We start from the raw sequence: 24227 nt of genomic DNA on the forward strand, positions 1-24227 counted from the left end.
CATTTCTCACAATAATAACTGTATCCCAGGAATCCAGTGATACTGGTAATGGTATCGAAATGGTCATCGTGATGATAGACATGAATGTATTTTCCGTCCTTAAAATCTTGGCCTCGAAACAACAGAGTTCCACGCATTTCTTGAGGGTGCACTTTCAAGGTGTAGCGTGGAGCTAGGGCATCTTGCAATTTTTGCATCTCAGGAATGCCACAGGGTGTGTCTTTGGACAGTCCGGCTTGTTGTAACAGGAGTTCTGCTTCATTTCGTTGTTTGGCTCGGTCGGATTGTTGAATAGTGTTCCAGGTTCTTTTCCATTCTACCGTGTCGTTCTTGTTGGCATTGGTTCGTCCCACCACGATGGCACGGGCTAAACACATCTGGTCTTGAGGGTTGTTAATTCGGACGAGACTCTTTTTGGTGTTGCGAAGGTCGTCCACCAATAACATCTTTTTGCGTCCTGTCCCTTGAGGAGGAGAGACGTGGGCCATTTTCAGTGTGGCTTTACCATCGGTGATGTCAAACTGGTCATTAGATTGTTGCACCTGTTGTATCTTGTCCATGACTTTGGAAGGGGTCAGTTCTGCGGGTCTGCTAAACTCGATCCAAACAGGGGATTTCAAACCGTCGTGATTTATGGATAGTGTCAAGCGATCGTCTTCTTTGGCTTGACATTGTCGCTTGAGTGCGGTGAGCAAAGAATCCCACATCTCGGTGATAAACCCTTCTGCTTTCTCCAACGGTACGTCGGCCTTGAAATCTTTAAACTTCACCGTGTAGGTGTAAGCCATGGTTCTAAATTTTCTAGAGGAGCGCTTTTCCGTCTCTCGAATGGAATAGTACTTTTCAGGGTTGACTAAGGGTGGTGAACTTGGTTTAGAGGGTTCGGATTCTGGTTCACTCATGTCCTCTTCAAAATCACTGGCATGAATTTGTGCCAAGATTTCAGCCCTGGTACGAGGCGATAGATCACGTTTCTGCCTCTTACTTTCTTCTTCTTCTTCTTTCTTCTCGAATGAATAGGATCGTTTCATCTTGAGTGCAAAACGTCAAATGACTGAAGTTTAAACACCATAGACTAATGTATAGTCATGACAAACCAGCGTATATAAAAAGGGTGTGTGTCTTGTCCTTTCACTATTCATTTCACTCTCAAGCCGAGCACAACGATGGAAGAGACTAACCAGATGGAACGTTTCGTCAGAGCTTTGCGAGGGGTCATTAGAAAATTCTCTTCAGACCAGCCGACGGACTACTCTCCTTCCTTTCGAGATAAAAGTCAAGATACTTGCTATATCTGTCAGAAGAAAGGGCATTGGTCTTCAGAGTGTCCAGACCGTCAAAAAAGAAAAAAAACAGGGGCTAAAAAAGACAAAAGTCAAGATACCTGTTATTATTGTAAAGAAAAAGGACACTGGTCTCCAGATTGCCCAAAAAAGAAACAAGAGGAGTCAGAAGAAAAGAAGGATTCTTGAGAAGAAGAGAGGGATTCTTCGGAAGAAGAGAGGGATTCTTCGAAAGAAGAGAGGGATTCTTCAGAGGAAGAAGAGGAAGAAAGAAGACAATTCTATTTAAAAGAGGCAAAGAAACAGGAGAAGAAAAGAAGAAGGGAAGAAAATGAGGAAAAAACGGTGAAGAAATTCAAAAAACAGAGAGACTAAATAATGAGAAAGAAGAAGTGTACGAACTTTTTAAAGTGTTCTGTGGTGAATTGTGAATTGGATTGTAAAAAATGGATAAAAGAATACATGAATGATATAAGGTAAGTGTCTTTGAGTTTTGATTTTAAAATAAGAAGCTACACTCAAGCACTCATACACAGACACGTACTATAAGGGTAAAATGGGTGGGGTTTATTTTTGAGTTATTGGCAAATTGAAATTGTATTTCTTTTCGAGAAATGTGGGTGGCCCTGAAAAGGGCCTTTTTTCTTTATGGTGTAAGAGTGAGTTTAACCAATCAACTTTAACTGCCTTAAGCCTTTGCCACGGCCAAGGCCTACTTCTGATGATTGGGTTGAAATCATTAAGGGTGGTAGGACAGGCTTAGTCACAGGGTTGGCGTGTTTAGCTCGGGAAGGTCGTATTCTCTTCGGTCGTGATAAAGAAGTCTGATACATTTGTTTCAGACTTCTTAACTCCGCTAAAATGTCCAACAGTACCGTAGCCGTTTGATTTTCACCCTCTTGTTTCTTTGCTGCTACTTCTTCTTGCTGTTGTTGCTGTTGTTTTTTTCTTACCTCTTCTTGTTGTTGTTGCTGTTGCTGAAGGAGAAAAGCTTGTTCCGCTTCCTTTTGTCGTTGCATAAATTTCTCCAATTCTTCTTTCTGTCTCTGTCTAAAATTCTCCACTTGCGGTAATGAAGAAGGTAACGAAGGTTCCGGAACAAATTCTTGCGAGGTAAGAAAATCCACAAAATCCCAATGTACCTCTTCTGAAAGTAAGTCCGGATTCCCTTGGGCAGTCTCCCCTGCTGGTGCACCCCAATGGATCGTTTTCTGAGTTTCCGTCATGTTGAGTCACTGTCGCATAGATTGACTGCACACAAGCGCTAACGAATCTATATAGACCACGTGACGTCACAGACTGCTCTCTTCGGATTGGATGCGAGCTGACTGAATTTTGTAACGCGTGTTCGGATTGGTGAATGAATTCAATCTGTTTCAATCCTTCCTGTACCTATAAATAAGCGCAGTTCACTGCATTGATTCACCTATTCTCGTCGCTTCAAGATGTGGACCACAGTTGAGTCATCCACCCTTGTGTCTTCCATGATGTTTAGGACGGACATGCTCATGTATGTCAGGTCCAAGTGGACTGTTGTTGATAGGACAGATACTAGTCAATGGATGAGGAGAGTTTACATAGAAAGACAAGGATGTCTCAAGAGGGTACTTGTGTATGGACCGGCAGTTAGAAGGAGTTTAAGAAGAAGAAGAAGAAGATGTGACAGATGCCATCTATGTTAATATTAATATTAACATAAACCCAAAGGCCCTTTTCAGGGCCAGCCATATTTCTCGAAAAGAGATAGCCTTTCCATTGCCTACCCCTTTTTTAAAAAAATTTAAAAAAAAAAAAATCCCATGTTCAATTTCCCTTGACGCTATAAAGTCCCACCCTGTTTAAATTCCTTTGACGCTAAACCGTCCCACGATTTTTCTCCATGTTAATTTCCCTTGACGCTAATCTGACCCACGATTTTTCTCCATGTTAAATTTCCCTTGACGCTAATCTGACCCAGGGGTCTCTGTAATGCTAATTCCCATTGACGGTAAAGTGCCCCCATTTACTACTATCGCACCTTTGAAAATAGTCTTATTGGTTTCCCTACGTATGTTTGATCACATAGGCTTAGGGACGATATCATAACTTAAAATGTACGTACATAAGATAAGATTATTTTGTGTAAATATATTAAATTTTTATTAGCATTATTAACGATTGAATGATCTTTGAATGATCTTTATTTGTATTTAGCCGATTGGTTATCAGCATGTATTTACGTACACATTAAGTTTGTTACCAACATTGATGTTGGCATGTATGATGCACACAATAAAACAAATTTATCACATAGTAGGTATAGTTTCCTATAGTATGTGTAGTTTCATAAATTTGATATTACCAACACGTTAAAATATCACTTTATGTGATTCTGATTGGTTCAAATAAACCCATGACATTATCGTGCAGTATCATCTTTACTGACTGGATGGGATCAGGGGAAAACGTTTTTAAATCCCGCCTTCTGGAATGTTTTGTTTTGAATGAACATTTTTGGCGACCATTTTTGAACTCGACTAGCAAAAGTAAATTGAGGAACAATTATATCGGCTGTCTGAATATGAATATGTTACCCCCACAGGGGTTTGTTATGTCATGTATAGCATTATCATAATGAGAAAAATGGCGTAAAACTAAAGACAAGGAAAACAATAAGAAGTAAAACTAAGGGTATTGCTTATTTGATGGAAGGGTGGGGAATGGAGCGGTATATCTGTAACATATAGAATCCACCGTATATACAAGCGTGGTTTAAATGTAAACGACAGAAGTAAATAAACTCATCCCTATTCACAGAAAAAATTGTACATAAATGGATCTTCTAACTAACAAAACTTTATCCAACCCCATCAACTTTAAGTCGTAAAAAAAATGGGATGCAAATCCGACTCAATAAGAAATTTGTTTACGTCTTCTGTACAGTCTAATGTTCCAGTCAAATACTGCAAATATCCGGTCACACATGCATTGCAGTAAATGTGGGAATTTCTGCATCCAGTAATCCTATTTCTCATAAAAATCGCAACAATGTAATGTTTAGTTCTGTACCGTATTAAACAATGTGACATCACATCGCATTGATTATTCTGTTTCAAAAAAAGATTTTTGTCGTTATAAAATGTCATGTTTATTCGTATGGAAGCTTTTTCTTTGATTTATAGTTTGTAAGAAGGTACATTCTAATCTTACTAGTTCAACCTTTTTTGGGACTATCTGTTAAGCACAACAAACGAAAGGTGCACCGTCTGTCAGGATGAACGAAATTATTCATTCTTCTTTCTATCTAAATAATGTCCACTGAAATAAAAACTATGTGATAATAATAATCTCACCTGAGTAACGATTTAATATTAAATTATAAAACTCGTTGAAAAATGTCCAGCTTTTACTCGCCAAGGCTCACACAAGCTGGACATTAATCAACACGTTTCATAAATTCGATAATTAATCGTTACCCATTTGAGAGCCTCTATATGTAGCATGTATAAACAGTCACACATTCCCATTCAGACTTGTACAGATACATAGAAATTACACATCATAATTGTATATAAACATCCATAAATAAGTATAAATGTTCGTACCAATGCACACACACACACACACACACACACACACACACACATATATATATATATATATATATATATATATATATATATATATATATATATATATATATATATAGAGAGAGAGAGAGAGAGAGAGAGAGAGAGTTACAAATATACACCACACATAACGGTAGTGCTATTCCTGGATTCTACAGAAGAATGTTTGGTATTACTAGGTAGCATTAATATTTAATACAAATAATACTATTATGCAGGTTAGAGAACATCGTTTGTACTCTATGGAAATTTGATCCTAGGACCTGGGGTAAACGGCACCCATCGCATTGCCTGTACGCACCAGTTCATATTCCATCACGACAAGCATTGTCAATAAATGATGTCACGAATTCGTTAGGATATGCACTCGTGCGTAGCAGACACACTCCTATGGCGACCTAATTAATTCGTATTTATGAGTAAAGTCATTCCTGATTCTGACGAGAGAAATTAGGTATACAGGATAAGTTATCGAGAATTACAAATATACACCGAACAGAACGGAAAGTGCTATCCCTGGTTTGTACAGTAGAATGCTTGATAATACTAGGCAGAATTAGTATTAAATAGAAATAATGCGATCATGCATGTTAGATAATTTTTATGGGTAAAGTACACCCACCCATCGCATTGTCTGCAATAAACCAGTTCATATTCCGTCACCACTAAGCACACGACAGCAAAAATGATGCCACATAGTCGCTGCGATATGCACTCGTGCCTAGCAGACACGCTCTATTGGCGACCTAGTAAATAATTCTACACAGTCATTTGTTGTGGTGATATAAAAATAGTAACAAATGATAAAATTAAATAAACATAGCATGGCTTCGTAGTAAAGCGGAGTATCATTAGAGATAACCAAATGCTTAGGTGGAAATCCTTACGTATGTGGTTGGATCAAACGCCGTCGAATCGCTGTGTATCGACGACCCCATATACGACTTATCAGTACGTGTTTATTTGTTGAAATTCAATGCTTTGATCGTTTCATTTAGGAACGATATTACACTCCTACATCCATTGTGTTGTTGAACTTTTTGCGCATCAATTTGTTAATCCGCTTGAGGACGTGATGAGCAATGAGTACGGTTTTCATTACTCATATACTCTGTAAATGAACATCGTACTGACGTTATCGTATTTAATATTTTAGCTAGATAAATTCCCAGTATGCTTCAGTTCTATTACAGTGTAAAACAGAACAATATGTGTTTTAAAATATGCTTTTATTTAAGAATTCCGTGTTCTTTAATGTATACATACGGAAACCATCTTCTGCCACCATGTTGTAAAAGGTAACACTTAATAATTGACACGGGTTAAAGTATCTGTCCTGAATGAAGAAACAGTCATATATATATATATATATATATATATATATATATATATATATATATATATATATATATATAAGAGTCCGAACCGTTCTTAACAATGTCTAACATTGTCTTCAGGTCATTGTGCAGGATAAAGGTAATATCCCACTGTCTACAGTTCTCATGTTTCAGTCAGTTCTTATGAGGTCCTTAGTTTCAATTATTAGTTCAAACTAGTTGTATAAAATGTGGCTCCTCGAATGTATTGCGACATTTCATATTCTTTATAAATAATTATACAATACCACTCTGGATTTGTTACCCATTGCTATGAATGTAGGGCTTCAAAATATTTATATATATATTCAGAATAGCTAAATTAAACGTACTCTATACGGAATGCTATACCAGGGTCTCTAAGAGCCATCACACACAACAATTAGTATATGTATTTTAATGTATGTGTGTCAGTTACAAGTCTTCATCTATAACATTCTCATATATCTATCGCTTTATGAGACCATTTCAGGATTATATCTCAGCAAGGATATTATGAGATAAAAGTGAGATTTTATTTTTCGTAATGTTGGGAAAAGTTATCGATAAGAGGTTATTTACTTTTCTGAGATTGACATCCTGTGTATAAAATCAGTGATAACTGAATGTATTGGAATGTGACAATCAACAACAAGAAAAACAACAGCAACAGCAACAATAAAAACAGCGATGATAATGATGATGATGATGATCGTGGTGCTTTCACAAACATATTCTGCTTAATTTAAAGTTACTGAAATATTTATTTAGGAGCTAATTAATCGTCAATATATTCGTTTTAAATTCAGCACAACTATTGAAGTAGCATATTGCTTCGAGAAATATATTTCCTTTTGTACAATTTAATACCTTCCCAGAGAGCGTTTCCGTGTCTGTGTGTTTATGTAGGTGAGAGTGTAGGAATTCTGTTGAATCTTATCGCAATATTGCAATTTAAAACTTGTACATATTTCATAAATAGAAGATGTTTTGAGATATCTCCATGACTGACTTAAAATAACTTAATAAATAAAAATATCATACAGACGACGAGGTTATGATCATTAGTAATGTTGTTATTGTTGTTGTTATTGTTGTTTTCTGCATCGTAATTTTTAAGTTGTTGCAAACAATCTGAGATACTAGATTACACAAGAGATTGCACAATAGAAACCCTTCCTGACTGTCAGAAAACGTTTTACCCAAAGCACCACATTGGCAGATTCCACTAAGAAATTTGAACACGACATTGTTTTAGTACTTGCATGATTTGATCTCCACATTTACAATACTGACCGTGTGCAAATTTCTACACGAGAAACGGAGTAACGATAACATTTGCAAAGTATTTTTTCGTGATAACATTATGGTGGCGCTTTTTGGTTTATCTTGGTTGTTTCTGTTAATAACATATTACAAATACTATTTAGACAACATATATTTGCGATAGTTATTACAAATACTATTTAGACAACATATATTTGCGATAGTTTTTGAAATTAAAATAAGAAAAGTAGGATCTAACACGTAGATAAGAAATTGCAAATAATGATAAGATGGGATTTCCTATCGTCCGTCTGTCTGTCATCAATTCTCTATCAATTATTTTCATTATCTATTTCAGACTTTGTCTTCAAAATTAATTTCATAATCTTTTTTTTCGTTTTCAATCTATATAACTAAAACTGAAGATGTAATGAAATACCTTAGCAGAATCCGAAGTCTTCTTTCTTCCTAAGCTCTGTCTTTACAAAGTACAGCCTATCTGATGCTAATAAAGTTCACAAATGGTTAAGATCTTTTGATAGATTAAGCTCGTCACACCTTTAAAGTCAGTCACCCGTGCAATATGCGTCTTAAATAAACTTTGAAACTGCGCCTCAGGATTTATCAAGATCGTCTCAACAAGCATCATAGTGTTTTATTACTCTCCATAAATAACCGAGAACGTAACTTAAATAAACCACATCATTGGATAATATCACTTTTAAAAAAGTCGCAATATGTCTTTCGTTTTGTTTATGCCGCCATACCCCACCCACGGACAGTAGAAATCAGAGTATCCATGGCTTTGAATTATTTTGTTCATACGTGTTGATCCGTTAACTTTAATTTCCGATGAATGTAAAATTATTCCTTGGCTAAAAACAAAGATGTATTATACCTGTATAAATGGACGTTGATTTCAATGCTAATTTATAAGTGTCCAATATGAGGAGTTATCCGCTGAGACAAATGAATATATATATATATATATATATATATATATATATATATATATATATATATATATATATATATATATATATATATAATCTAGGGCTGGCGCAGGACCCGGCCAGACTAGGCGCCCTAGGCAAGTTTAGTTTCTGGCGCCCCCCCCCCATATCAATTTCAAAAATTTATAAACAATACATTTTTTTTTATAAAAAAATGCGCCCCCTTGAAATAAGCGTCCTAGGCGGCTGCCTAGTTTGCCTATATGGTAGCGCCGGCCCTATGTATATATATATATATATATATATATATATATATATATATATATATATATATATATATATATATAATTGTCTCTCTGCATCTAACGTATTTGTATAATTTGCATTCATAGTTTAGAGTCAAACGGGCCAGGAGTAAAACAAAACATGCATGAGAAAAGTTTTACTTTGGTAAAATCTTATTGCTACCAAGTTATGTGAGTGTGTGTGATTTGGAGTTTTATATTAGCTTTAACAATTTTAGTCATATCGTTAGGATGTCAGCAGTGTGGCAGTTTAAAGTGATGTCCAGCACTGGGGCATTGGGGCATCATGCCGCAAACATGTAATATTATGTCCCACCCATTCACATTATCCTGACACCAAGCCGACCAGTCCTAAAACTAACCTCTTAATGCTGAGCGCCTAGCGAGGCAGCTGTGACTACCATTTTAATAAGTCTTTCGTATGACTCGGCCGGGGTTAGAACCCGTGACCTCCCGCACTCTTGGATTGTATTATTGTGATGCAACAAAAGACTGTTGGTACATCAACACTACACAGTTCACCACAGGCAAATAAACACTTCCAGCGTTAGATTTAATTTGAATTTCCACTAACTCTTATTCAGAACTTTAATCATTAAGACTTGTGTCTGTAATTCTAGGGTTATGTTGGATTTAATTCGCAATACCGGAAGTTCCTATAATGTTTTAATAAATATTTGAATTTTGAATTGTAGATAAATAAATTACTGGTTGAGTTTTACAAAGCTTGTTGCGTATCACACTTTCTGTTACTTATTATAAGACCAGATTCGTAACACCGAAAACCGGGTAGAAACGTTCAGCTGTGCAGTTTTGTTTTATTGTGTTGGCGGCTCATTAGAGCATATATATATATATTTTAATCCAGATATAATGACCATCGTTGGTATCATGATGCAGATAGAGCAAATCAACGTCTCACTCACATGTTACAGAGGAAACATATAGATGGTATATACTTGATTTGTTCATAACCTGAGCTCATGGTGAGATAAAACAATACCTTGAGGAAAATGATAAGACTGCTTATTTCACTCCGTATTGATCATAGTGATAAAGACACGAGTAAGCCGACACTCTCCCTGTCCTATAATACAGCTTATGTCTTCTACGTTGTGATTTATTAAGCTGACATAGCGCAGTCTTGTTGGAGCTCCAGGCATTGTCTGCCAATGTCAGATAGTGGAATAGGCAGGGTAACATTGCATACCACTCGACCTGGCTGACGGTGAATTCGACTGCGTTTCACCATATTCTCAGCTTCATTGGTTTATGCTCTTTTGTCACCTGTATGGTGTTTGATGAATACTCTCCAACCTATTGATGACAGCTGTTGGTCCAGCGGGACAGATGACAACTGTCTGTTCAAACAAAATACATCCACTAATGATATATCAATTGAATAAATTTCAATATTTTAATCATAAATGCTAAGCAAGCGAGAGGTTTCATAATAATTGTTGCCTAAATAAATGCTTTTAGAACTTAGAGATGTATATGTTTAGTCATTTGGACAATATGAAATGTATTTTTTTCAAACCTTATATTTTATGTGACTTGGTCATAAGTTTATTTCCGCAAAATAATTTAAAGTGAAAAGAGGAGTTATGTAGTGCAAAGAGTGTTATTGTATAGAATACAAATTTGCATTATTTTGCTTCCGATTTTATTGGATTTATTTTTCTGTACGATTGAGGAAAATAAGTAAATATGAACTGTGAAATTAGTACTCACGATACCCCCGAATGGCCGAGTGGTCTAAAGCGCTCACCGTTACGGATCACTGCCATATCACCTCTGTCTGCGTGGGTTCGAGTCTGGGGTTCGGCCAATGTGGGTATGTGAGAAAGCTTACCAGTAGCTTCTCGTGGGTAAGTCGTTCTTTCCGGGGTTTTCCCGGGTTCTTCCTCCACCATATATACTGACGCCATGTATAGCCTATCTTGTGCTTAAAATGGCAATAAACCCTACAACAACAACATTTATACCCTGTGTGTTTGTGTGCGTGTGTGCAGAGGACAACATTGTGTCAATGTAGTTGCTGACTCACCGAATTTAGTCTTTGTGAAGATAGGATCGGACCAAGATGAGATCCTAATAAATGCTATACAGATCAGTAGACGGATAATAGAGATTGACCAGCGTCGAGACCTGATGCAGGACTGTGTTGACATCATCAAGGGCATTTGTTTCAGAACGTGAAAGGGATTTGTCAGACTCATGTTCATTACCACAGGAGGAGTGAGGGACTTCATGCATTTTATAACATACTTTTGTGAGACTATGTTATTAAAATTAATTATATTTTTGGAATCACCATATAATTATCGCTATAACTTGGGTATGTTATTTTGAAAACGGATCAAATTTCACAGATTAATATGTCACAAATCCAACTTTCAAATGCGTTTCCCAACTCAGCACAGTTGAAAGATATGCGTGACGATAATAAAAGCTGCATCATAAACATGAAACCCAATTAACCAAACTTGTTTGGTATATTAAAATAAATAAGCATCGTTTTACGCCATGAAATAAGTTTTAATGAAATATTGCAAATGACTCTTTTCATGTAACCAGATTAAATATTACGTTTCAGTTTGTGCAACGGTTTCTTAACGTCAAAACGTGAATTGTGAAAGCGGTATGGAATCACTCACAAGCCATTGGATAAATAATGCACATGGGACTAATAATTATATTATTATGGTTATTATTATGGTTTCAAAACATTACTCCCATTGTCAGATCAGGAGATATAAACAGGAAATTATAGGAATTTTATTTCACAATGCGAGTTCTGATCATAACTATCTACACACACACACACACACATTAAGTTACAGTTATCATGAACATGACCTCTAAATATTCCATTTATACGACCCTGATTGGAACCTTTTGATATCTTAAATTGTTTCGAAACAAATGTTGAGGTAAACTTGTTTTCCCCATCCTCTGAGAATACCAAAATTGTTGCAACGCTATTTTTCCTACCTAACAAAGGAGTAGTAGAAGTTGAATGAAACTAGTAACGCTCTCAAAGACTGATTTCTAACCTATATGCATTTCATTTTAGGTACTATCAGATCCCTGATGGAACGTACTTAGTTATTTGGATCAGCGGCTTTGTCATTGCTCTGGAACACCTTACCGGTGTCACCGAAGATCCGAACTCCATAGCAGAATGTGGTACGATGATACTTTCTAAATCACAATAAACAATATATAGAACTTGTACGCGATCCTGAGAGTGTTTTAAAAGAATTCGTGTAAACTGATCCGATTTTAGGCATTATATGTACTGAATTTTCTACACTGTAGCCAAATTATGTGTTCTCATAAGTTCTGCAGTGCATGGAAAAAATACATGCATGCTATCAGATTTAAATTTCCTAATCGTTTTTGTTTTGTTTATTCGGCGCGACACCAATGATATCTTCCATCGCTATATCTGTTACGAATATTGGTTGAAGTGAATATCACAACATGTCAACGTGTTTTACTTTCACATTATCAGTTCCACAAACTGGTTTAATGTATTAGCATGAACGTCATTGTCCCTTTGTACAAACAATGGCGCTTAGCTGCAACGTCTATACCTCCAATATTCATACATAGAGATATTGATTTCACCTTCAATACCTGAGATAATTTCATTCCTCAATCGGTGTCTGGTGTATTCTAGGTCATGTATTGTTTATGTTAAACCTTTTAGAGCATAAACTAATTACAACCGCAAGAATCTCCAACATGCCACACCGCTCCCACAACTTCCGAGGAAAAGTTGTGACCCCGGACAAAATATCCAACGAGAAGTTCAGCACGAAATATATAATTTAGAATCTCACATTCTTTATTGCATTACAATAGTTCCTCGCGCTCTACAACAACGCTATTTTCACGGCATATCGCTTCGTACAGGTGTTTTAATCAGCTGTTATTTAAGGGTATAACCACATACCTTAGGAGCACCGGATGCCACTAAAAATGGACACGATTTTTGTTAGAAGTACATCTATTGAATTGCGTAGAAGACAGCCTAATGAGTGTAAAATATGTACAATATATTTGCTAAGTAAAAATGGCTGTGACCTTCGGCAACCTTTGTGCTGTGATTATGTACGGGTTAGGTCATCGTAGCTACAAAAGTATAGTTGATACAGTTAGTTTGATACGAACGATGATCGAGTCAAATTTATAATGGAATTCGCTGATATGACTATATAAAATAGGAAAATTTTAATTATAAAGATTAAATGATTATGGTTATTATTTATGGAAGTGTACATTTCATTAACTATTCATAATTTCAACCTATCGTGATGATTTTTTAAAAATTTTCAGTGATTGTGTCAAAATTTATACATCGATGAGTATCCAACCATGATAGTTTAATTTTAATGTTAAAAAGAAACACCTATTGTTTCAGTTGTGCATTGTTTAAAACCTATTAGTTTGTTTCTAACCCGTTCAGGCAAATCTATGCACGAGCTTGCCTGAGTGACTGGTAGTTATGTATGTGCAGAGTTAATTTTTCAATCCCGTCGAACATTTATTTTGTACTTTGTACTTGTCTTGCAATGCAAAATGTCAAATAAATGTTTAAGGGCATACTCTATATTTCTCTGTTCATTATGCTATTATGCATCAAATGGATAAAATTCTCCTTGTTCTACATTCTCATCATCTTTGTTGGGTTTCTTTCTAAGTCTGGGTCGTTATGTTTAGATGACATTGTACAGCGTCAAATTTTCAGATATCGCCAGCGATGATTTATTTTATAATCTGTTAGTTATTATGGAAAAGAACTCCATACTACTCACCTTAAAATACTTAATTTAACGCCAAAATTTCCTTTTTAATACAACAGTTACACTTATAAGAAAACGTGTAAGGATTGAATATGCAACCATATGTTTAGTAGAGATAAGCTGAATCCATTTTAACGAAACCTAAAAAGCGTCAAAAGAAAGTACACGTATCAACACTTTTTCTCTACTTTCCTCATTCTTTCCTCGAGCCGTTTGGCTCTGTTAGGTACTTGTTTGTACCATTTACTGTCTACCATTTCATCCGCCGCCTTATCCCAGTCTCCAATATTAACAGCCTCTCGAAACTTCTTGAATCCCTCCAATCCCGAATGACCCAGATTAAACCTCATGTTCAAGATAATCAGCTGGACCTCTTTAGGTAGATTCTGGAAATCATCGAAAAGTTTACAGCAACTATCTATAGCCCCCTTCACGTCAGCTTTGAACGCTTCCTCGATCCTCTCCTTGGAGATCTTTGTTCCCAAAGGCTTACCGTATTCTGGGTCGTCTGGCGTGATTTTGTGGCCAATTCCAAACGTAGGATTTCCTGTAGTGTCGTTATAGATTTCTTCTTTGTATCCTTCATCATTTATAAGTTCCTTTCGAAGCTGATCCAAAAAGTCAGCATCTGTAACACAAAAGACAGAAAAATCTCAATTACAACGTCACGGCTTATATGTAAAACATGTATAACATTTTTAAAGTATTCAAATACGCTCTTACGATGCTATGTTACATTCAATATCTACTACACTGTCTGAGTTCAAGTGGACATGGATTGGGTATAGCTTAATATATATATATATATATATATATATATATATATATATATATATATATATATATAAAGAATACAAATCATATAGCGAATATCAATCCTTTCAAGTGCACTGGATCCAGCAAGAGATCACGTGTGTCAGGGACTGACTGGGATAAATCCAGTAAACTGACAACGAACATGAGTCTTTTCCAAAGGCAAATACAAAACAAGACAAACAAATAGAAAAATAGTTATGTTTGCGAAACTTTACATGGATGTTTCTACAGGAATTAACCTTTCAACTTCATTATGTTTCAACTAGCTTATTTCAGCTTGTCACTGTTTCTGGAAAATATTTGTATTGACCTAGAAATCGATGAACCATAACGACATCTGTTATTTTATGTAAATTGATGTAAGCGCAAATTATATCCCGGATATTTTATTGTTATAGCAGTCATAGGCTATTAAGTAAATTTAGAGAATTATCTAAAAGATGTGTCGGCTGAAAAAGATCATTTTATTTGTGCATGGTTGTCTTTTTCTAGTCTTCTTGGTTTTAACCGCTTGGTTTAAATGTTCTAAGGCGGTGTAGCCAGTAAGATTCCTTTTCTTTCTGGTTTGGGAACTAGAGTTGGGGTTGTGAGCAATTGCAATAAGTGTTATATCACTGAAAGTGTGGCCAGGGGAGGAGAAGTATTCTGCGACCGGGCTTCTGTACAGCTTCTTTGTCATCCAATCAGTTCTATGAAGGTTAATTCTTTTGTGTAGCTATTCAGTTTTCCGACATACTGACCATACAAAAAAGGAATCTTACTGGATACGCCACCTTAGAACATTGAATGTGTGCTCAGAAGAGGAGATATAATAACGCCAGCCCTATGACAGAGAGCCACAGTTTATCTGACACAATATGACACTTACTGTAGAGGCTGCAAATGTTTCAATTTGTGACGTTTATATATATGCATATTCATACAAATGAATTTAAAAGGTTATTTGACAAAAGAAAACCTGTAAATACGTTCGTGCAAGCACGGAAACTTTGGGTGCCTAGTTAACATTTGGCATTCTTTGTGCTGTGTCCAAGTAAAATCAACATAGCCCTTGATCATTCGTTTCAAGCAATGAAGCTTGCTGATTTTCAGCGTCGCAATTATGGCATTGTATCATCTCTAATTTAGTAAGATTTCAGACAGCTCGTTAGTAACGCTGTGAATAACGATTTCTGTGAAATAATGCTCATTTTTATGGGGGATTAGGATATATATTTTTGTTCAGATGATATTGTCGAGCGTTCGATTCACTGTAACGTGATGTTTGTTTTAGTGTAGAAGTTCCCTCCAAACGAATAGATTGGTGTTTTCGCGAGCGTGCTAGAAATGTCAGATTATTGTTTCGTTTCTGTGTTGTCGATTCCTTTTAGGAAATGATTGGTTTGAAAATATCATAATAAGCCAGAACTGTAAAACCTGGTCTAATAATGTTTTATGAGATATGCCTTATTCCTGTTAGGTCGTTCCCTATCTGCATCAGAGTTCTGAGATCGATTTGACCACAAAACAAAATTATTACCCATGTTTCGTGGAATATAGTCCAAATTCTGCTTAGAATTTGAAATATATCTCACTGACTAGGACACAACACAATACGTTTGTCTTAAGACGTTTTGTAGAATATGTAATTAATATATGTATTTTATACAATATTTGTACATAATATAATACGCTTTTGTAAGCTAAACCCATTTGTTCTCTGATTTGCTTTGTGGATGTCTCCTAAAAGGCTGAAAGGTTTCACGTACTTTCCAACTAAATATCTACACGAGTATTTCTTCAGCTAGAATGTTACAAATACGTCTTCCAAATTTATAAAGAACTAGGGTCCTGCGTGTTTTATGAAATTTCATATATACAAAGACGACACTAAGTAAATGTAAAAGGAAAAGCTAAAGCGAAAAGAAACAAAAACAAAAGGAAAAAAAATCAAACAAAATGATGAGCCATTTAAAGAGATGCCATAAATTTATCTGATCTTTAAACATATGGCTGCAAACAAGAGATACAAGTTAGAGCTCAGGGCTGAAGAACAGCTTTCTTACCGTCTATCACGCATTCGTTTTTAGGCTGTTTGGTCGTTGTTGTAGTGCACTGGGTGGTTGAAGTTGCCCATGTAGTTGAGCTTGTCACTGTAGTTGAAGTTACCTCTACTGTTGAAGTTTTCCCTGCAGTTGAATTTGTCCCTGCAGTGGATGATGCTTCCAGGGTTGTCGTTGTCTCCGAGGGAGATTCATTTATCGATATTGATGTGGTAGATGGTGTTTTGCTAACGGATGATGTCGTTTCGGCATAAATGCTTGTAGCCGTTTCGCTTGCAGTACTTGTGGTATGGTCAGTAATGGTAAGCAAGGCTGTGTTGGGAGCTGATGTTGAGATTCCCTCAGAAGAATTTGTAGTAGTGGAGGAAGAATAAAGAGTCTCTCTTTGCAGCGAAGTTGTCGGAGTTGCGGTTGTATATGCAGTCACAAACTGTGTTGTTGTATTAGAAGCCGATGTAGCGATGTCCGGAGTTGTGTTCTCAGTGGAGGAACTTGCAACTGTGGACGAGACATCCACCGTCTCTTTTCCTTGTAAAGTCGTTGGAGCTCCGGTTGTGTATGTAGTCACAATATGTGCTGTTGCATTTTCAGCCGATGTAGCTAGATACCCAGTTGTGGGGAAGATCCCTGTTATGGACGAATTATTTCCTTGAGAAACAGTCGGAGCATGTGTTGTATATGCAGTTACAAATTGCGTCGTTGTATTAGAAGCCGATATGGATGCAAATAGAGCTGTATTTTCTGTAGCGGAACTCGTCAATGTTGACGAAGGATAGACCGTTTCGTTTCCTGGTATAGTCGTAGGACCTGTTGTGGAGACATTCACAGGTGATGCACTCACTATTGGCAGTTGTGTAACACCCATGAAATAGACTAGTAGCCCAAAAAGATATGAGCTGTTCCTTTGATGCATTGTAGATATAATATATCCAGTAGGCGCAGTTTTGTAAGTTCTGTGTACGAAATAGAAATAAATATATTATTTTTCTTCTAGTGTTTGGAACACCAGTATCATTTAATTTAATACAAGAAGATCTCTTTGAAAGAAAAGAGTCATGGCGATATGTCAAGGAAAAGGCTAACATTAAAGTAAAAGAACAACGAAAACACGGTGGTCACTAACGTATTATACCCTACTAACATGCACTGTTTACATGTGTCCAAATTTACCAACGTTTTCAAATTTTCCGGAGAGTTTAAAGTTTGCTATGTGAATGAATTCCCACTCGTGTGTAAATGTGCATTGTATGTAGGCTTGCACCATATCTAAATGTACTAGCACACATGCAACATTTTTCACACTGTGCTTATTTCGACATGTGAGCGCAGTTTAGAATATGCACACGTGGATATTTTGAATTATTCATGTAAAACTTATCGCTAATGCATATACAAGTTTCTTTGTGACATTGCGCTACTTTTCGGTGTTCAGTATGACTATATGCAGCCAGTTGATGACATTGCCCCAGTGTGTATATCGCATGAATTAGTTCATGATATGTAAGGTATGTTACACTGTCTGTCTGTCTATTTGTATGTGTGTCTATTTGTATGTGTGTGTCTGTCTGTCTGTCTGTCTGTATGTATGTATGCATGTACCTAATTCAAATCACTACTAAATCGTCAACCTTTATGTCAACTATCCAAGAGATACCTTTGAGTATTGCATTATTCAATGCCCAATCAGTAGGACCACCGGAAAAGCGCACATAAGTAGTTAATTTTATCAACAATCAGAATATCGACGTCTTTTTCCTGACAGAAACATGACTAAAAACATAAGGCGAGTGCGCGAATCTAACACCCCCGTTAATTCCATCAAGTCGTTTCCCAGCCACTCTCGCGGAGGTAGATTTAAATAGTATCTCTTGTTCCATCATGTTAAAATCATCTGACGTGTGGTACAACACATATGTCGGGAAAGAGCGGACAGAAAGATGCTTTTCTTGAAGAGTCTAAGTTTAGAAAAAGGAATATATAAGTGGAAAATAAAGAAATAAAATAAAAATCACAATATAACAGGGTTACTGTGGGTCTGTCTGTCTGTCTATACATGTACATCGCCTATTAATTGTAATTATAAGTTTCTTCAAATCTGTTTTTATTATATCAAATTTATGTTTTCAACGGATACGATTCAAAATTGAAGAAAAAACAAAATACCTTACCTGAACCTAAAGAGCCTGCTTTACATCTAAACTCTGTATGTAGAAAATAAACCTTACACCAGTTTTTATGACTGAGGCGTTTTATGATTTTTGACAGAATAAGGTCATCACATACGTTAAGTCGTAATATGGTTGGTAAGCAAATATCAAAGTTTTCGTGTCATGGTCTATCAAGATTTTAGAGTTTTATTACTCTCCATAAATCAAGGCGTAGTGAAGTTAAAACAATTGATTTGATTGGATGTTATCACGTTGAATTAAAGGAACAAATGTGGTCGCAAATTGTTGTTTTCCCTTCGTTTTTGTACTTGATGCTACTAAGCCCGGCACAGGATAAAGAACTGTATCGACGTGTTCAAACTAGTTTTGTTCACACTTATTGATCTCTAAAATTTGATTTCAGATTAAAAGTAGAATTATAAGATAATGTAAAAATAGATATACACTATTTAGCACCAAAGATGTATTTACAATTATATGAACATTTTTCGATCCGATAAACTGCAAGTTATGTGTCCAATATGTTGCGATGGTCGCACAGACGATTATACACCAGTAATTAATTATACAGTCACTTTTTACTCCAGTACACCCCACAAATATATGTGTGTATGTGTGTGCGTGAGCGTGTGTGTGTGTGTGTGTGTGTGTGTCTGTGTGTGTGGGTGTGCATTGCACTCAAATTTAAATCATAAAATGGACTGGCATTTAATCAAAGCTGAATGAAGTAACAACGACAGCTCACATCAATCTATAATAAAGTGAGCAGCAGGGAAGTTCTACAGACCAGACTGCCAGACCAAAATAAAGCCTCCTACGAGAACTTTCTCCGTAGAAGCCTCAGATTTCAAAAATAAGCCTTCCTACGAAAATTAATTTGCGTAAATTCACTCCCGACTGCAATTTTTTGTGTGCAAATTCAATGATTCTAGACAAGTAAAAAAGGGGGGGGGGGAAATTTATTCTGGTGTCGGTGTGATTTTGCAAAGTTTGGCTGCGAGTCTCATGAATAAAATTGATCAAGACCGATTCGATATCTACTACGCGGATCGTGAAGATTAATCGTGATAAAACCATGCGGTGTTGCCTGGGCGCGGCTGAAGAAATTTTTGAATTTGTTTATGTCCATATCGCCGTTGCACCAAGTCTGATGAATATTTCTCAGCGTGTGAGTATCGACGCCATTGAAAACCGACAAAATGTTACAATTGTCCCTAATTACCTTCGGAATTTGCGTATATCGCTGCGTCACGTAAATCACATCGGTGTTCTTGTGTCGGCCACGCGAGAATATCCTAGCCGGATTAGTTTGCTTATCCAGCATAACATCATCGAAAACAACAAGATTATTAACATCGCCATCTAAATTTTCCACTGATGGAGCTTCATTGATGTCTGTGATGAATTCGATTGTGCCTTCGTCGGTATTGTCGCTAAATTCTTTTAGCACTTGATAACATCGCTGATCATCAACGGACGGCGCAACCAAATACAGCTTATCCCATTTTAGCCATCGCATTATCAAATTTAGCAACAACTGCGTTTTTCCAGAACCAGACGGGCCAATAATTATCATCCTTATCGAATTCGGTAACACCGCGTTGTGTTTCACCTGCTCGCGTCGCTTCGTGGCCGAAAAATCAATTACATTCATGTTACTAGAATACATGGATCTATATTGTGTTAAGTGTCGCACTCACACAGCTACGATAAATCCAATCGAAATCGTCACACGCAATAACAGGAACGCAATTGCGGGAGAATGCGAAGTTTGTAAGACGCGCAAATTCAGATTTGTAAAAAAAAAAAATAGAAGAACCGGAGGAGACATTACCGCCTCCTTGAAAAATCTACCTGGGTTGCCCTGGGCAAAATATCCCGGAGAGAAGCATCTGCCAGGATACAATTACTGCGGACCCGGAACAAGACTCGATATAAGACTCAACGATAATAATCAACCAAATCCCGGCGAAGATCCAGTAAACGCCATCGATAACGCGTGTTACTATCACGATCTTGCGTATCGCAGCGGGGATTTACAACAAAGACATCTCGCTGATATTAGGCTAATTCACGCATTAAACGCGATTCCTGACAAAAGTTTCAAAGAAAAATTGGCAACCTGGTTGATAAAAGGCGCGATGAAAGGTAAATTAGTATTCGGCGCTGGTAAATAATAATGGAGCAAATATATTATTCTCCGCGAGGATTCTGGCGAGGAAAATCAGCAATTGCCAAACTCGCTAAAGCCGCTAAAGTAAAACAATCCACCGCTGAATCGTGGTTATCGAAACAGGCAGTCTGGCAAATATATCTTCCTCCGCCTAAGAAAATACCATATGCAAGTTTCACCGTCAGTGTCCCTAATGAAGTCCATCAGGCTGATTTAATGTTTCTTCCTTACGATACCGTCGACGGAGTCACATACAAATACGTGTTAACGGTTGTTGATATCGCAAGCAGATACAAGGAAGCGGAACCGTTATCGAATAAAACAGCAACGGAAATTTCAAAGGCATTTGAGAAAATTTATTCACGATCTCCATTAACATGGCCGAAGCTTCTCCAGGTTGATCCAGGTCGAAAATTTCTTGGCGCGGTTACTTCACTGATGAAAAAGAATAATGTTAAAATCCGTCGCGGTATTGTAGGTGTTCATCACAATCAGGCTATCGTCGAAAGATTCAATAAAACTCTTGCAGAACGATTATTCGGATACCAATACGCGCGTGAATTTATTCAAGATAATCGATCTCATGATTGGGTATCAAGATTGCCTCATGTGATTAACGCGTTAAATAACGAAGTAACTCGAACAATAGCAATGAAACCCGCAATTGCAATTACAAAATCGAATATACCCCTAAAGCGAGATTCCACAATTCCGCCTGTGCTAGGTAGCGTCACTGTCAGGTATTTATATAAAGAAGGCGAGGCCGAAGGAGGAAGAAAAAGAGCAACCGATCCAAATTGGAGCGTTACAACACATAAAATATCAGCCGTAACAAGATCGTCAGGGAGACCAGCAATTTATTTTCTAGATTCGCTAGCGCCACAACGCGGATTTACCAAGGAAGAATTACAAATAATACCGAAAGATACTCAACTACCGCCAGCGTCATTAATGTGAAACCGAATTCTACCTAACTGAGATAATTTTCTTACTCTTGACACGGCTAAATACACTAAATTTGACCAGGAAATTCTATCATCGACGATCCAAACTTGGCCATCCACGGTTAATCCCTGCGATGAATGTATCGTTGTTGCATATCCTAGTTTCCACGGTGATTTTTCTGCATTTATCGCGTCATTAACAAGATTAATATCAACAAGAATAATATCGTTCAAGACCAAGATCTTTTCCTCTCCGCAGGGTAAAGTAACACTGATATTTTGTTTCCTGGTATCAGCGGGCCTGTAACACAACGGCACCTGTAATGTTGGAAATTTCTCGCAATGCAGCTTGAATAACATTTCCTGAATAACATCGCGAACAATTTTCCTACTAGCAACAATCAGATGATCGGGACGCCACAAATTTAGAAAAATATCCATCGGAGTCTCGTCGATTATTCTTCTCATCACATCGCATTGAAACTTATTCGGTTGTAATCGAATTATTTTCTTAAATTCGGTCAGTAAAATATCATCGGATCTATAATCGGCGTCGATTTCCTCATAATAGTCAACGAAGTTCCTGAGCCACTCATGAGGAGATTCACCATCAATAGGATCAGGCTGGCCGTGATCTCCGCACATTATCACGGCGGTATTTTTCTCCTCCAGCCAGATCAGGAACGATTTTAATACAACTAAATTTACTGTGCAAATTTCATCAAATATTATAATTCTGTTGATATATTTATTTCCCATACGAGCCGAATCCCATAATCCACCGCTGTATTTGAAATAACTGTGATAAGTACAAGAACCAACGCCGCGTTGCCTTATTTCTCGCGCTAATCTGTGAGTTGGAGTCAACACTATCATATCAGATTTCGCAAATAAATTTATCGCTCGCGTTGTTTTACCGCTACCACCAGGTCCATTTAGGTAAACGAATTTACTACGCGAAATTGGGTCAAATGCAGATGCAGCCGTCGATATTTCCTCAAATTTATCTCGATGAAATTTATCGCAATCTTCGACATCGGCGTCCTCACAATAATCTAGAATATCCTCGTTTTTTATCCTCCAAGTTCCCCAAGAACCATCGGCGATTAAATTCTCCAGCCTATACTGATATTTCTTATCGATATAAAACGAGTCCGTTGCGACCCTTACCGCGATATCAGAAAATTTATTTATCATCGACAGTAAATTTATACTCACATAAGCGAGCATCGATGATCTCAAATGCGTATACTGCGCTGATTCTCCATCGAGATAGCTAATTACGGTACCTAATTTTTCTCCGTCAATGATAATATTCTCTCTGTTGCAGAATATTCCTCGCGATACCGTATCGGCGATAATAAAATCCATCTCGGCATCGTTGATAAACAACCTAGCGTGTCGGTGTTTATGATCAACGGATCCTCCTTGAGTAAATTTGCCAATTATTTTTCTTCCGATATCTTTCGCGTTTTCACAATCCGTCGGCAACCACACTTCAGTTTGTTTCCTGTATGATATAATCGCCTCGCTCACCGTCAACGATATTAACATTGATGAATCCAGCATATATCTCAACAACACCGTAGGGACCCATCTGCGTTGAGATAAATGCCGACCAAACCAAATATAACAAATTTTATGTAAATTTTCAGCAAACTCGAATGAAGTGACACAAGCGAATCCGGTCATAACAAAATCTGGCAACGGCCCGTTAATTGCAACTCTCGTCATCTCGCTGGTGGGATGGCCAAATTTAGCAAAATAATCCGCACAATCGCCATATCCGAGGAAACTTCCAGGATAGCACGCGCTCATATCAACGGAAATCATGTCTTCGAAATAATACTTGGTATTCCACAATCCGCCATGGCCGTATTCGATACAACTAAGTTGAATATCAGTGAGAAATTCATTCCTTGTAGGTTTCCACGAATTTCTTTCTCTGGCAGCGTGAGCAGCAACAGACGGAACAGTAAAGCAGTTCGTTAATAACTGATCAGGATTGGACGAATATTTCACCGCGATATTTCTCATCGATTCATGCAATTTTTCATCACGGTAAATATCTCCTCGCGGCAATATAAACTGATCGTATTTTTCTTCGCTCGAGAATAACCAAACCGATATCGGATCAGACGCGGCTAATATTTTGATATATCTGAACATGGCATCGGAATTGTCCTTTGCAGAAAATTCCACGGGATAAAATTTAACAGCGCGATCTCGCGGGAATATCATTACCGATTGCGACCACGCATGTGAATTATGATCAATAATTTCGATTGGAACTCCTCGAGATCTATACGGCGACGAATATAATATTTCTCCCGATAGCGTTTTCACGGTAATAGGAAATTTAAGTTTCTTACTCAACGCAGCAACATCGTCAATCGATGCGCCATCAACAACTGTCTTTGCCCATGAATTAATTTTATTCAACCTCAACTGGGTCAGACCAGATCCACGACGAGCGTTTTTCATATGCTCGATAACACGC

At 37.1% G+C, this 24227-nt stretch overlaps 2 protein-coding genes across 2 annotated transcripts in view; both read right to left on the bottom strand.

Moving 5' to 3' along the window:
• LOC149775245 (uncharacterized) overlaps nucleotides 1-8029 on the bottom strand; it is a 28085-nt gene extending 20056 nt beyond the window's left edge. The window contains exon 1 of the mRNA XM_089943095.1: nucleotides 7952-8029. The gene's annotated coding sequence lies outside the window, so the exon portion shown is untranslated. The remainder of the gene's footprint in view (nucleotides 1-7951) is intronic.
• A 4843-nt stretch (nucleotides 8030-12872) lies between these two features.
• Nucleotides 12873-17392, bottom strand: LOC149775246 (uncharacterized). Its single transcript, XM_089943424.1, has 2 exons — nucleotides 16446-17392; nucleotides 12873-14212 (listed from the first exon to the last, which is right to left on the bottom strand). The coding sequence occupies exons 1-2, from the start codon at nucleotides 17353-17355 to the stop codon at nucleotides 13755-13757; spliced, it is 1368 nt and encodes a 455-aa protein (XP_089799550.1). The 5' UTR covers nucleotides 17356-17392; the 3' UTR covers nucleotides 12873-13754.
• Between the last annotated feature and the right edge of the window lie 6835 nt (nucleotides 17393-24227).

The sequence above is a fragment of the Sinohyriopsis cumingii genome, chromosome 19 (assembly GCF_028554795.1).
Source record: "Sinohyriopsis cumingii isolate HCF-2022 chromosome 19, ASM2855479v2, whole genome shotgun sequence".
In the NCBI taxonomy this organism is placed as follows: Eukaryota; Metazoa; Mollusca; class Bivalvia; order Unionida; family Unionidae; genus Sinohyriopsis; species Sinohyriopsis cumingii.

What these genes read in the sequence shown, in the direction of transcription:
- LOC149775246 (XM_089943424.1), bottom strand. Translation starts at nt 17,355, where the DNA reads ATGCATCAAAGGAACAGCTCATATCTTTTTGGGCTACTAGTCTATTTC. An exon ending in AAACGAATGCGTGATAGACG is followed by an intron (nt 14,213 to 16,445) that starts GTAAGAAAGCTG and finishes TTTGTGTTACAG; the next exon opens with ATGCTGACTTTTTGGATCAG.